Below are 15,424 nucleotides of genomic sequence, written 5' to 3'. Positions count from 1 at the left end.
ACTTTAATAGTCCCCATAGGGGACTATTCATAGCAATACCATGATTGCTAATACTGATCTGTTCTATGTATAGGACATAGAACAGATCAGTGTTATCGGCGATCTTCTGCTCTGGTCTGCTCGATCTCAGACCAGAGCAGGAGACGCCGGGAGCCGTACAGAGGCAGGTGAGGGGACCTCCATGCGGCGTCCTGAATGATCGGATCCCCGCAGCAGCGCTGCGGGCGATCCGATCATTCATTCAAATCGCGCACTGCCACAGATGCCGGGATCTGTATTGATCCCAGCACATGAGGGGTTAATGGCGGACGCCCGCGAGATCGCGGGCGTCGGCCATTGCCGGCGGGTCCCTGGCTGCGATCAGCAGCCGGGATCAGCCGCGCATGACACGGGCATCGCTCCGATGCCCGCGGTTATGCTCAGGACGTAAATGTACGTCCTGGTGCGTTAAGTACCACCACACCAGGACGTACATTTACGTCCTGCGTCCTTAAGGGGTTAAGGACTCAGACAATTTAATTTTAATGTTTTTGTTTTTTCCTCCTCGCCTTCAATAAATCATGACACTTTTATATTTTTATCCACAGACTAGTATGAGGGCTTGTTTTTTGCATGACCAGTTGTCCGTTGTAATTCCATCACTCACTTTACCATAAAATGTATGGCCCAATCAAGAAAATACTATTTGTGTGGGGAAATTAAAAAGAAAACCGCAATTTTGCAAAGTTTGGAAGGTTTCGTTTTCACGCCGTACAATTTATGGTAAAAATGACATGTGTTCTTTATTCTTTGGGTCAATACGATTAAAATGATACCCATGATAATATACTTTTGTATTACTGTTGCGCTTAAAAAAAATCGCAAACCGTTTAACCAAATAAGTACGTTTAAAATTCACCTATTTTGAAGACCTATAACTTTTTCATTTTTCCGTATAAGCGGCGGTATGAGGGCTCATTTTTTGCGCCATGATCTGTACTTTTTTATTGATACCATATTTGCTTATATAATACTTTTAATACTTTTTTATAAAAATTTTTGGGGAATAAAATGTTATAAATAAGCAGCTATTTTTGGACTTTTTTTTTCTTGCGTTCCCCGTACGGTATCATTCACATTTTATTTTAATAGTTGGGATATTTATGCACGCGGCGATACCAAATATGTATATAAAATATTTTTTTTTACACTTTTTGGGGGTGAAATAGGGAAAATGGGACAATTTACGTTTTTATTGGGGAAGGGGTTTTTTCAATTTTTTTTTTTTACTTTTTTAACTTTTATTTTTACACTTTAATAGTCCCCATAGAGGACTATTTATAGCAATCATTCAATTGCTAATACTGTTCAGTGCTATGCATAGGACATTGCACTGATCAGTATTATCGGTCATCTTCTGCTCTGGTCTGCTCGATCACAGACCAAAGCAGAAGACCCGTGGAAGGCAGCGAAGGCAGGTGAAGGGACCTCCGGCTGCCATGCTGGATGATCAGATCGCCGCGGCAGCAAAGTACCGCGATGCTGCAGATGCCGTCATCTGTATTGATCATGGCATCTGAGGGGTAAATGGCGGACATTCGCGCAATGGCGGATGTCAGCCATTACGGGCGAATCCCTGGCTGCTATCAGCAGCCGAGACCTGCCGCGCATGACAAGGACGTAATATTTATGTCTTATGCATAACCGCGAGCATTGCTCGCGGTTATGCATAGGACGTAAATGTATGTCCTGGTGCGTTAAGTACCAGTTCGCCAGGACGTACATTTACGTCCTAAGTCATTAAGGGTTTAAGAACTGTCCAGAGTAGGAGAATATCCCCATAGCAAGCATATGCTGCTCTGGTCAGTTCCAAAAATAGAAAAGAATTTCCTCTGTAGTATTCAGCAGCTAATAAGTACTGGAAGGATTAAGATTTAATAGAAGTAATTTACAAATCTGTTTAACTTTCTGCCACCAGTTGATTTAAAAAAAAAAAAAAAGTTTTCCACCAGAGTACCCCTTTAAGACTATGCTGCCATATATCAATACCATATATAAAGAGGCCCACATATTAGCGCCATATAGCAGATAGCTACCTAATTGTGATTCCCTGCAGAAAGGTACAATGTTTTCACACCCATAATCTCTGGGCCACATAGCAGCTGCTCCGGAAGCTTTAGCTATAGTTACTCCAAGACACACATGTTAAAGTTAAGGAACATCCATCGCACGCCTAGAGGCACCTAAGACTCTAGATAGGAGAACTGGAGCACATTTTGATGTTTTGCCTTTCAGAAGCTTTAGGGGTAATAATCAAAATCCCAACTTTTGACTCACTAGACTGGGTAATAACATTGATTTTAATGTTCATATATGTATTAATAGATTATGGGAGGAAAGAACACAGCCTGAAGTCACTCTACTGTACATTGGTTGTGCATTTCATACAACTCATTGCTTTGTATATGCATCCATTTCAGTCTGACCAAGTAACAAGCCTGACATGAAGATTGGAAAAATATCTGTCCTGTGATCACTACATAATCTAAAATGATTTCACACACGTATGCTAACCATTTTCTCCTAACAATGCCCACATCACCCACCTCGCTGCTGTAACAACCACTGTGATCTGGAACATGGAAATACATATTACCTGCCATAGATGCCTCGGACACAATGCACAGCTCCAGGATGATACGTGCACACGCTTCCTGAATCAATGTCACATCCATAATCCGGCTGCAATGTGAAAAGAAATGCTTCATCAGTTTTGGATTAAACACTGTATGTGTTTTTATTTTCTATGTACATATCAGCTATTTATATTTTGTGACTAGACATTTTGCTAATCATGGGGGTTAAAAGGACTGAGGCAGGTACGGTTCCATGATAATCCAGTGTTACTGAGTAAAGAACATTAAATGGAGAATTGGACTACAACCTCCATCATCTAAACTGTATATACATGTATTCTACACTATTGCTTTTTTCTATTAGGCCTTTTTTTTTTACACCAGTTGAAGTTTGAACCCTGCTTAGAGGTAAACAATTGAAACAAGGCCAAGAGATAGTGCCAAAACTGAATATAGTGTTATTAAGTAGCTATAGTAACATGTTTACCTCTGAATGTGAATATATACACTCATTGACAACAACAAAAAATGCACAAAGTAGGAGTTGTTGTAATCAAATTAAAGTAAATGTGAGAATGTAATGATGATATATGTAAGAGATTACATCAATTGAGTGAAATGATATGTTTATTGTACAGATACTCTAATACCATATTGGGCCATGTTAAGCCTAGATACCAGACGAGATATGGTTGGGCATGGAGGCATACAGGTTCCATATGGCATCCTGCAGCACATTTGCCTACAGATGTTGCAGCTATGCCTATAGATCCTGTACATTTGTGGGTTCCCAAAGACGACCCTTGCTATGTGTGGGCAAGCATTTTCCTGCAAAAAATGTTCCCGATGAAAAATGCCAGTGGGAAGCCCCGCTATAAGAGTTAACACATGTTAGTGTCCCTGTTATCCCTTCTAGGGGTGACCGACTGTCGTATGTGATGGCTTCTCAGATCAGCACTCCAGCAGTAGAAGAAATGTGTCGTCCCACAGCAAAGGCAGGATTGAAGCCCTCACCACAAGGCCTCCATACTCAAACGTGATCGTTGTAAGATGTTAGCAGAAAGAATAGCTTCATACACTTCAGAATTTCTCCTGCTACACCTGTACATCTACAGTATCCGCAGTCAAATCATCAATAAACATCAAATAGTTCAAGAAGTAAAAGGATGCACTCACCCGGGATATTTTCTAGAAGGAATATTTATTCACAAACAGCTTAAAAACGTACAGCAGGTAGAAGCAGAGGAGCAACCTCACAGCGATAGACTGTTTCCTGCGCTCCAAGCGCACTTCCTCAGGTGCAGGAAACAGTCTCTCGCGGTGAGGTTGCTCCTCTGCTTCTACCTGCTGTACATTTTTAAGCTGTTTGTGAATAAAGATTCCTTCCAGCAAGTATCCTGGGTGAGTGCACCCTTTACTTCTTGAATTTCCTATTGCTTATCCTTTACTGGATTGCACCCCTGTGAAGTTCTACAGGATATTGAGTTGGTGTCTATCATACGAGTAGGTCTTGGATTGAGCAGCAGTACCGGACTCATCTGTTCTTATCAGTGTATTGCATTGTGTATCATCAATAAATATCAGTGACCCAGTTCTGTTGGCAGAACTGGGTCACTGATATTTACTGATGATGCACGATCCAATACACTGATAAATATCTTTTGATTGTAGACTGTGACAATGATACTCTACCTCCTTGTGTTCTTTATTGGTTAGATGTTGTAAGTAGGTTTTCTTTACCAAGGTTAGAATTCTTTAATCTTCTTTTGTGTTCTGTACTCTTCTAAAGCTTTGATTTTCCTGAGCTCACCAGTGTTTCCCCTTTTCTTAAAAAATGTACCTAATTGTCTTGCATTTTCTTGCGTTGAGATATCTATGGATCCCATATCCTATGTTCCCAAGAGCAGCTACTGTACCTATTACGAATTCCATACTTGGAATTAACTCCAGACCTTTTATCTCCTTAATTTCTTATAATAAGTACAAAGGTAACAGCTACACCAGACCTTAAAGGTTTTTATAGGTCAACTGTAAATTACTTTTGTATCTGTGAAGATGGAAAGACTATGAATGTGATTCCTTTTGTTCCAACCCTTGAATTGAAACCTAAAAGTCTACACCTTATTCACATATTGATGACTTTGTTGCAAATCCCTTGTGGTGGTGTACAGAAGATTAAATCGGAAATCGAATGTATATATGTTCTTAAATGTGTACCCCTTTAAAACAATATGAATTGGCAGTAAAGAAATAACGTACATGAAACCTGCCCGTATCTGCCCTTGATTGTGCCAATGTGCATGGGCAGTCTATGATCTCTGAGAGAAAATCAGGAAGCCTCATGTCACTTTCATGCCACTTCAGACATTTATCATGGGCCCATCCAGCAGAATCTTTGCGGAAGTCTTCCCCTAGATGCCAAGCCATGGCATGATCTACACTCCATAAAGATTGGATATTCCTAAACAGAAGAGACCGATGTGATTACAAACACAATAAAAATGCTGAAAAAAAGGATGTGAATTTTCAAATGCCCAAAAAGAGGTGGAGTCTATAACATGCAGTGCCGATCCAGAGGAAAAGAAAAGAAATATCGTAGTTGCCAAACTGATCTTTCCTAAATGTATAGACAATAACTAATTCATTTCCATTCATACTGGTCACACTGTACACCCTTTTCTATGTCTAGTCTGCCTAGGGGCTTGATGAGATTGTCATGTATTTTTTTCCTCTTAAAGGGGTACTCCAGTGGAAAAAAAAAAAAATTTATTTTAATCAACTGGTGCCAGAAAGTTAAAACAGATTTCTAAATTACTTCTATTAAAAAATATTAGTACTTCCAGTACATTTTAGCAGCTGTATGCTACAAAGGAAATTCTTTTATTTTTGAATTTCTTTTTTGTCTTGTCCACAGTGCTCTCTGCTGACACCTGATGCCTGTTTCAGGAACTGTCCAGAGCAGAAGCAAATCCCCAAAGCAAACCTATGCTGCTCTGGACAGTTCCTGACATGGACAGAGGTGTCAGCAGAGAGAACTGTGGACAAGACAAAAAAGAAATTCAAAAAGAAAAGAAGGACTAAGATTTTTAAATAGAAGTAATTTACAAATCTGTTTAACTTTCTGGTGCCAGTTCATTTAAAAAAAAAAGTTTTCCACCAGAATACCCCTTTAAAATGTATCTCATAACCTTGTTTGCCCTAGTAGCAGCTGTCTGGCACTGGTTACTATAGGTCAGCTCAGCTTACTGTCCACTAAAATCTTTAATATTTTCTGAATTTACATTTTACCCAATGTTACTCCATTTCATACAGTATGATGAAAGGTGTTCTTTCATTCTATTAGAAAGTGAAGTTACATTCATTTAAAAATAATTTGGTTTCCAACTACCTGTAAATTTACAAAAACACAGGAAAAATATGGGAATATTGTCCAGCATACATATAAAAAATAGTTATGTCAGGGATTCCTTTTTGAAGGATTTTCATAGAAATTTTAATTGATGGCCTATCAGCTGTTCGGCAGAGCCGTAGTGCATGGATGTATACCGTCAACAGGGCTAAAACTTTAGTTCCAAACATTGTGTAGTGGCCATGATGTGCCACTCCAGCTTCACTTTAACAGCAACTGAGCTGCAGTAAACTGGCACAGCCACTACACTATGAACGGAACCAAGGCTTCCAGTTCCGGTCACCTTGTATTTACAAGCTGAGCCTGATACTAAACGCTGTAGTACTCCCAGGGATATATATATTAATACAAGTTTGTCCAGGCTGCCTGCTAAAAAGTTTGTTTTTTTAAAAAGCCACACTGCACCTCCTGCTGCTGTGGTCAATGCATCATATTAGTTTCACTTTAGCCAGTGATTGGTTGACCATAGCCCAAGGAAGTGCAGTGTGACGGATATTGGATGCTGTAATAACGGAGGCTCTGAGGGAGCAAGGGGGGTAAATACAGGCTGTTTTACATTAGGCAGGCAGTCTGGGAACATTTATAAAAAATAAAAAATAATTTTGACGGATAACCCCGTTATATGACCCCTGGATATGGATTTTGGATATGGAGTTGAGCTGCAACACGAAGAACTGAAGTAAATTTTCCACGTGTGACTGGAGAAGGAGTGTGCATGCTTTGAGCAGATCTGCTGCCTCTTCATTTACTTTGTGAATTTTCGATCTCTGTTCATGTAACTGGGTAAAATAGGGTATAACTTTTAATCTTGGGATCACCCTAATTTCTTAATGCAAAATTGAGGCTTCAATACCCAAGTCCTAATAATATCTATTCTCTGTACCCATCTGGTTATGTTCTATATGGTTATGTTCTATAGACATCTTACCACTTTCCATCATTATATTCACTAGACACAATCCTAAGGCTTCCAAATTCAAAGACTGTATATTCTGCCGCTGCTGGTTGGGGTTTGAATGTGAAGGTTCCATCATTGATGTGTTTTTGTACCAGTGTATAGAGATATTTCCAAGAAGGTGACCATGAGGCAGTATATGGCTCACCTAAAGACAGAAACAATTATTCACAAAACCTTTGTATACGAAAGGTACACTGATGACGGAGGCCGGAAACAGATTCTTGCATTTGTCATTGAGTAACAATCTAAGAAAATCAGCTACGTAAGTTGACAGCCCCTACAAAGGAATCAGCTGATATGTTAGGCACTTTAGGCACAAAAAATGAACCGTGACTTGTATGACATTTGTACCTGACTCTGTGTAGCCCCAGACTTCAATGTTTACTAAATCTGATTTCAAGGTGTTTGGGTTCCATTCAACAGTCAAGCTGCCTTCGTAATTGGGTGTGCCATAATACTGCCACTTTGTTTCATTCACTAGAGTACATTTTTCTGATTCTGACACCTTCCCAGGATGCACTGTAATAAGATAGACATATATAACTCACCAATTGAAAAATATTCATATTATGTTATAATTCAATATGTTGTTCTATGTATACTATTAATAAACTTTCCATATGTATTGCTTTACTCATCTTGCACTGATCATAGTCTTTTATTATATAGATCTATAGTTGACTAGGCTTCCAAATTCACATCCCAGCATCCCCTTCTGTTTCAACACCTTTACTGGGCATAGAGATGTAACTTGAAGCTCCAGGGCTCAGAGCTTCTGAAACAGGCCCTACCTACAATGTACTCCCTATAATACTGGTGTCTTCTTGGGTTGGAGTCCAGGGCTGGGTGCAAATGCTACCTCTGTACCCCTATAGCCCCTGTCAGAGCATGCTTAGATGATTAGCATTTCTAATATTGCAGTCTGAAAGTGGTTTTCAGACTACAACTGACCACTGACCACAACTGATGTAAACAAAGCTCACAGTACAATATGGCATCCTTCTTGTAATGCTCTCAGTGGAATCAGCTATTGACTCTTATCAGGTTTCTCCTGCTCCCTCTGTATGCCTCTGCTCCATGCCCTCCTCTCCAGGCCACCACCATTATGCTTTGTTGTAATTCCAGCTATGGCCTATAGGAGACGAGCCCCACATGGTCTATTTAACTTATTTTATTCTTTACATGACAAGAGGACATCTTCTAGGTCTAGAGGAAAGAAGGTTTCACCATCATGACAGACGGGGATTCTTCAAAGGGGCCTGGATGTTTTTCAGACAAAATATACTATTACACGGTATGGATATTAGATTTATGTGGATAGAATGCTGATCCACAAATTTACTCTGATTTCCATATTGGAGTCAGGAAGGAATTTTTTCTCATGGGGCAATTTGCATCCGTCGCATGTTTTTATTTTTTATTTTTTTTTTTGCCTTCTTCAGACAACACAATAGGGGTTTAGGTTAAACTCAATGGACCCTTGTCTGTTTTTAAAAAAAATGTTTTTTAAACATTACAAACTATGTTACTAATTCTTCCCCTACCTATCCTTGCATAGAAATAACAATTTAAGAGTGTTCTACTCAGTGTCCTTTGCCTGAGCATCATTTCCCTATGCTTCTAGTGAAGGTGAGCTCTTCCAATCTTGATAATCCATGTATCCTGACCAGTGTTTGTTTCCTGGCTTCTGAATTTGCATTTCGCTTCTTCTACTGTGCAGACTTTCCTATTCTCCAACTGGACTGCTGACTTGAACCTGTTCCGCCTGCCTCCAACACCTGCCTGTATCTGACTACATCTCTGCCTCATTCCTGGGTACCAGTCCAATTCTGCTGTGTATCTACTCAACTGGTTAAGTCAAAGTTTTTGTATATAAAATGTTTTGTAAAGTCAAAGATTTAACAAATCTTATCCATATGCTTCAGAAATTTTCATTGCAGAAAGATAAGCACGCTGACAATTTTCAAATGTACAGCTAAATCTGGATGTGATATGATATTGTAATACCGACTGGCAGCAGATTTAAACATTTTCATGGGATAGTATGTGGACCTTACCAGGTAATTTAACATGCAGCAAATCTATAGCGATAATTTCTACAACTGTTTCATTCATTGGAATGGTACTTGCAGAAATTCATGTTATTGCAACAAACATATTCAGTTTTGTTCATCTTAGTTAGGTTGTAAATCACAGAAATTTCTAGAGAAGATATGCTGCATGAGAATGTGCTATAAATGAGAATAATGAAAGGCTTCATACAATACCTGAAAGCCAAGTGCCTGAGTGAGAGTATGTGTTTCCTCCATCCACAGACAATTCGAAAGGAATACGCCCCGTCTCATACAGTAATGGTGACACGCAGTGTGCATGGCCGATCAGGTCCACAAAGCCATCTACAATGATCTCATTATTAAATCTGGGGGGAAAAAAGGACATGTGACTTTCAATGGATAGGAACCTAACTTCAACTGTAATGTAGTATTGTTCTTTGGGTTATTTGAAGACGAGGCAGAAAAAATAATAATACTTTCCTTTATAGATCAGACAGGGGACCATGGAACCCTGTAGTAGTATGAATTTGATTGTCAATAGGTTTGCAGCAAAAAAATAAATAAATAAACTTTGCTCTGGGACCAATAGATCTCCACGCACTAGCTGCTGTGCTGCACCCATGCCATCACCTGCAGGAGAGCTGTGATTGACACACGGCCTGCCACAGCAATGGCCGGGATCAGAGATAATTCACATCTTGGGCACTTAACCCATATTAATAGTGACTGTGACATCTTAAAATTCAAAACAAGAGTAATGGGCTTCCTTAAAGGGGTTATCCAGGAAAAAACTTTTTTATATATATATCAACTGGCTCCAGAAAGTTAAACAGATGTAAATTACTTCTATTAAAAATTACTTCAATTAAAATGTTTTAATCCTTTCAGTACTTATTATAGCTGCTGAAGTTGAGTTGCGCTCTCTGATGACACCTGTCTCGGGGACTATCCAAAGTAGAAGCAAACCCCCATAGCAAAAGCTCTTCTACTGCAGTTCCCGAGACAAGCAGAGATGTCAGCAGAGAGCACTGTTGCCAGACAGAAAAGAACAACTCAACTTCAGCAGCTGATATTATTGGAAGGATTAAGAGTGTACATTTTTTTAAACCCTTAAGGACCCAGACCATTTTCACCTTAAGGACCCGGCCATTTTTTGCACATATTCTACTTTATGGTAGTGGTAAAATTTTGTCGATACTTGAATCATATCTTGGAGAGAAATTCCAATATTTGATGAAAAAATTGAAAATTTAGTATTTTATTTAATTTTTTTTACTTTGAAGCTCTCTGCTTATAAGGAAAATGGATATTCCAAAATAAATTATATATTTATTCACATATACAATATGTCTACTTTATGTTTGCATCATAAAATTGACAAGTTTTTACTTTTGGAAGACATCAGAGGGCTTCAAAGTTCAGCAGCAATTTTCCAGTTTTTCAAAAGATTTTCAAAATCAGAATTTTTCAGGGACCAGTTCAGTTTGAAGTAGATTTGAAGGGCCTTCATATTAGAAATATCCCATAAATGACCCCATTATAAAAACTGCACCCCACAAAGTATTCAAAATGACATTCAAAAAGTTTGTTAACTCTTTAGGTGTTCCACAGGAATATCAGCAAATTGAAGAAGAAAATTCAAAATCTTCATTTTTTACACTCGTATGTTCTTGTAGACCCAGTTTTTGAATTTTTACAGGGGGTAAAAGGAGAGATATCTTCCTCTAATTTGTAATCCGATTTCTCTTGAGTAAGGAAATACCTCATATGTGTATGTCAAGTGCTTTGTGAGAGCACTACAAGGCTCAGAAGGGAAGGAGCAACAGTGGTATTTTGGAGAGTGAGTTTTACTGAAATGGTTTTTGGGGGGCATTTCACATTTAAGAGGCCCCTATGGTGCCAGAACAGCAAAAAAACAAAAAAAACACATGGCAGACTATTTTGGAAACTACACTCCTCAAGGAACGTAACAAGGAGTCCAGTGAGCCTTAACACCCCACAGGTGTTTCACGACTTTTTGTGTAAATGATTTTTTTTCACTAAAATGCTGGTTTTCCCCCAAATTTTTAATTTTTACAAGGGATAATTGGAGAAAATGCCACCCAAAATTTGTAACCCCATCTCTTCTGAGTATGAAAATACCCCATGTGTCGACATCAAGTGCACTGCGGGCACACTACAATGCTCAGAAGAGAAGAAGTCACATTTGGCTTTTGAAAAACAAATTTTGCTGAAATGTTTTTTTGGGGGCATGTCGCATTTAGGAAGCCTCTATGGTGCCAGAACAGCAAAAAAAAAAAAACACATGGCCTACTATTTTGGAAACTACACCCCTCAAGGAACGTAACAAGGGGAAGAGTGAGCCTTAACACCCCACAGGTGTTTCATGACTTTTCGTTAAAGTTGGATGTGTAAATGATTTTTTTTCACTAAAATGCTGTTTTTCCCCAAAAATGTTTACATTTGTACAATGGGTAATAGGAGAAAATGCCCCCTAAAATTTGTAACCCCATCTCTTCTGAGTATGGAAATACCCCATGTGTGGACGTCAAATGCACTGCGGGCACACTTCAATACTTCAATGCTCAAAAGAGATTTTGCTGAAATGGGGGGGGGGGGGGGGGCATGTCGCATTTAGGAAGCCCCTATGGTGCCAGAACAGCAAAAAAAAAAAAAGAAAAAAACAACACATGGCACACCATTTTGGAAACTACACCCCTCAAGGCACATAACAAGGGGTACAGTGATCCTTAACACTCCACAGGTGTTTGATAAATGTTCATTACATTTTTTTATTTTTTTACACTAAAATGCTGGGGTTACCCCAAATTTTTCATTTTCTCAAGTGATAACAGGAGAAAATGTCACTGTAAATTTGCAAGTACATTTCTTTGGAGTAAGGACATACCTCATATATTCACGTAATCTGCTCTGTGGGTGCACACCGGTCTCAGGTTAAATAACTAAAATGGGGTACAGTGGGACATAAAATCATAAAACAGGATATGTTCCCAGAATGATGACCCAGAGCATAGCCAAAACTAAAAAAAATTGCCCACCCCAAACCCTATGCTCTGAATAATCATTCTGGGAATAAGGGGTTAATAGAAGTAATTTACAAATCTGTTTAACTTTCTGTAGGCAGTTGATATATATATATATAAAAAAAAAAGTTTTTTCCTGCAATACCCCTTTAATGGGAAATAAAGGTAAGAATGCCAGAACACTGTAAGGCACATTTCCACTTGGCTAAAAGAAAAAAAAAAAAAAAAGCCAGAAAAACTGCCACTGCATTTTCTTGTGTTTTCCTGTATTTTTGCATTCTTTTCTGGCATTTTTACCTTTGAGTGGAAATTGTGTTTTTTCTCCTTTTGCAGTTTTTACTGTTCCTGTGTCCACCACTTTTTTAACTCTTGTAAAAACGCTAGAAAAAAACACCAATGCATAACCCACATTGCGTTTTTCATGACATTTTTCTCTTATAGACTTCTATGGGAGAAATATGCCAAGATTTCAGAGAAAAAAACGCATGAGCATGCTGCCTCTGACCCCAAAAATGCAGAAACACACCAATTGGAGTGAGCAAAATGCCACAAACAAAAAGGCCAAGTGGGTATAGCATTTCATAAATCCCTATTGACCTGCAGCTAACATCTGCCCACAGCCTATTTTTTCACACAAAAAAATAACGCAGTGCGGCTGTTTGGGCATTTTTGTTGGCATTGTTGGAAAAAATAAAAACACCAAGTGAAAACCTAGCCTTAGGCAAAATTTGTATTGCATGCCCTAGAATTGGGCCAAAATAATAAAGTGGCCCTCAACCATAAAATGGGGTGCTACCTTGGGTTATTTGCTTCACATACCTGCATTTCACTACTGATCCAGTATTAAAGGTCACATTCACAATGACAAAATCCCTTCCACCCATCAGCAAACCAGAATCCGGAGAAATGCGAACACAGAAATAGCTGTAGTCAGGGCAGCATATGCCAAGTTTCTCACATGTTGCATGACAGGAGCACTCAGCTAGGACTTGTCCACACTGACTTGCACAGGAGTTTGGAGATGCTACATAAAACACACATGATAACATATTACAAATCAAAAGAAATCATTTTACATATAGATCTTTAAATTCTAGGTGGCAGGATACAAAAGGTTTTCTTATAATACCAATTACAAACATACTGGAAGAGTCAGAGCTACTATCGAGGAAACAAGGCTGCTACTGCTGTCAGAGGCTCCTGCCATGGCCCATGGCACACTACTGCAATTTACTGCCCATGCCACTTACATTAATTATCTGGTGGTGACTAGCAGGTCCCAATTCATAGAAGCAGACAGACAGCCCTATCTATCCTAACAGTAAGAAGGAGAGGAGGACTAGTTCAAAGTGAAGCTGCAGGAAATAGTCAAATGTTAAGTATAGAGTAGAACGCACCAACATCTAACATAAATGTCAGCTTTTCTCTACGCTCTTCTCCACACAAAGCCTTTGGTCCCTGTTAGATTGTCCCTTCCCTTTCTGCAGAATCCTATGTCCCTCATAGATTAGTCCCCTATCCTTAGGAACCAATGGCCTCTGATAGATTTGGTCCCCTTTTCTTGGTGCTGGTATATTGGGTCAACTCAGCAACATATACAATGAGCACCTTGTCCCTATAGAGCCTATTATCCTAGAAGATTGGGTCCCTTCCCCGCTGTAGAGACCTAAATATCAGATTGTGCCCCTCTATTTATGTATCTTTGGTCCCTTGGTAATACATCTCCTGTATCCACTGGATAACAAAGAAAAATCCTGAATGGTGACATCTTATTGCTAGAAGCCTCACTGCCCTTGAGAACATGTGGAATAAATAGTACTTCTCATACCTAGAGTACATATGGTTGGTTCTCCAGACCAAGTACCATTGTCTTGGCATGTTCTCTGTTTAGATCCAGATAACAAAAAACCTTTGTTGCAACTGAATGTGATAACAGAACCAGCTAAATAACTTGCTCCATTCTTTGAGCCATTTGCCGGTGGAGCGAGCCAGCCGCATGTGATCACTGTAAGAAGAAAGGAATAAAATTATTACAGTCTATTACAATGCATGTACAGTAAGGGAACGGCCGGTGCCATTTTTAGTTGTGCCAACCCAGTCTAAGCAGTAGAGAGAGTGCCTACTTTTACAGTGGTGTCCATATGGCTCTTAGGAGCCTGATGTGCTGCCCTAAGGTGACAGGGGTCAGCAAACACATCACATGTTACTGTATGTATTTATACCTGTTCCATATGTGCAGCACCCTGGAATTAATGGGATTTAAGAATAAACAATAATAAGAAGAATATATGTCATAAATGTCTACTAGATGCAGGCCCCACCTCTGGAAACCACACCTTTCTTGAGATTGGGGGCTCCCTAGCCTGCTTGTGGCAACAGGAGGTGGTCAGAAACCCAAAAGCAGCTAAGCCGCTATTAAATTTGCGTAAGTTATGTTGAATTTAATGGGACTTGCTTAACAGCATAGCACGCTATTTATGCCGCTCCTGGAGTTACATAATATAAGACCTTGAGGCCTCCACAATATATCAGGATGATCGCCACTTCTATAGAGATTCATGAGTTTGATAGCGGTGGTGTTTGTATTACCTGGTTGAAGACTGTCCACCAGTGCTCTGTGACTGCTATATGAGATTTTGGTAGCATTGCCAATTTCCAAACTATTTGTTGTCAGGACATCAAATATGCAAAATATATCATCGCCACACAGGCTCTTGGCTTCTTTAGTCAAAGTTTCATTTTTATTCTCATCAGCTTTAAATGTGGGAACAAAATCTGGGTCATGTTTTAGTTTATAGCTGTTGATCAATTCTTGGGAGTCATACTGGAAGAGTGAAGTTTGTTCCGTCACCGCCCCTGGAGGAGAAATATGACATAAACAGACATTTTATTAATATTTGATTTTAGTTTCACTAAATTAATTAAAGATACATGCATGGATTGTGCTTTGGTTAAAAAGTATCTCAAGTGCACGCACATTGTTTCAGTAGTATGGGGCATGGTGATACTTTAGTCTTTTATCCCTTTTCAAGACTTTATTTAAAAAATTGGCAACTAGGTGTTACCATTTAAAAATGATGTGTAGAGACTATGACCTTTGCTAAGGGAAATGGAAACCATTAAAGTTATAAATTAACATTTCTAAGAGGAATAACAGAGAAATGACAGAAGCTTCTGAATTGTTCTGTTAGGGAGAATCCAAATATTTAATAAAATAATTATGCCAGAAGTAGTTACACATCCTTTTTGACCCCTTAAAGCATGGCACAACTGTACGCTAACGTGTAATAACTGTACAGATCGATCTCTGTTTTCAGCTTTTTTAACTGTTTAAGGGCCTATTC

At 39.1% G+C, this 15,424-nt stretch overlaps 1 protein-coding gene across 1 annotated transcript in view; it reads right to left on the bottom strand.

The window, feature by feature from the left end:
- Nucleotides 1-15,424, bottom strand: part of SUSD2 (sushi domain containing 2) — a 288,175-nt gene that overhangs the window by 128,741 nt on the left and 144,010 nt on the right. Inside the window, exons 13-20 of the mRNA XM_056537221.1 lie at nt 14,670-14,936; nt 13,909-14,085; nt 12,900-13,104; nt 9,250-9,401; nt 7,334-7,501; nt 6,953-7,127; nt 4,875-5,076; nt 2,636-2,721 (exon numbers count right to left, since the gene is read on the bottom strand). Coding sequence (XP_056393196.1) covers nt 2,636-2,721; nt 4,875-5,076; nt 6,953-7,127; nt 7,334-7,501; nt 9,250-9,401; nt 12,900-13,104; nt 13,909-14,085; nt 14,670-14,936 — 1,432 coding nt within the window. The remainder of the gene's footprint in view (nt 1-2,635; nt 2,722-4,874; nt 5,077-6,952; nt 7,128-7,333; nt 7,502-9,249; nt 9,402-12,899; nt 13,105-13,908; nt 14,086-14,669; nt 14,937-15,424) is intronic.

Source organism: Hyla sarda, chromosome 1 (assembly GCF_029499605.1).
Source record: "Hyla sarda isolate aHylSar1 chromosome 1, aHylSar1.hap1, whole genome shotgun sequence".
NCBI classification, from domain to species: Eukaryota; Metazoa; Chordata; class Amphibia; order Anura; family Hylidae; genus Hyla; species Hyla sarda.
Note: the sequence above shows the minus strand (reverse complement) of the source record. Positions and strands in the feature narration are given on the sequence as shown.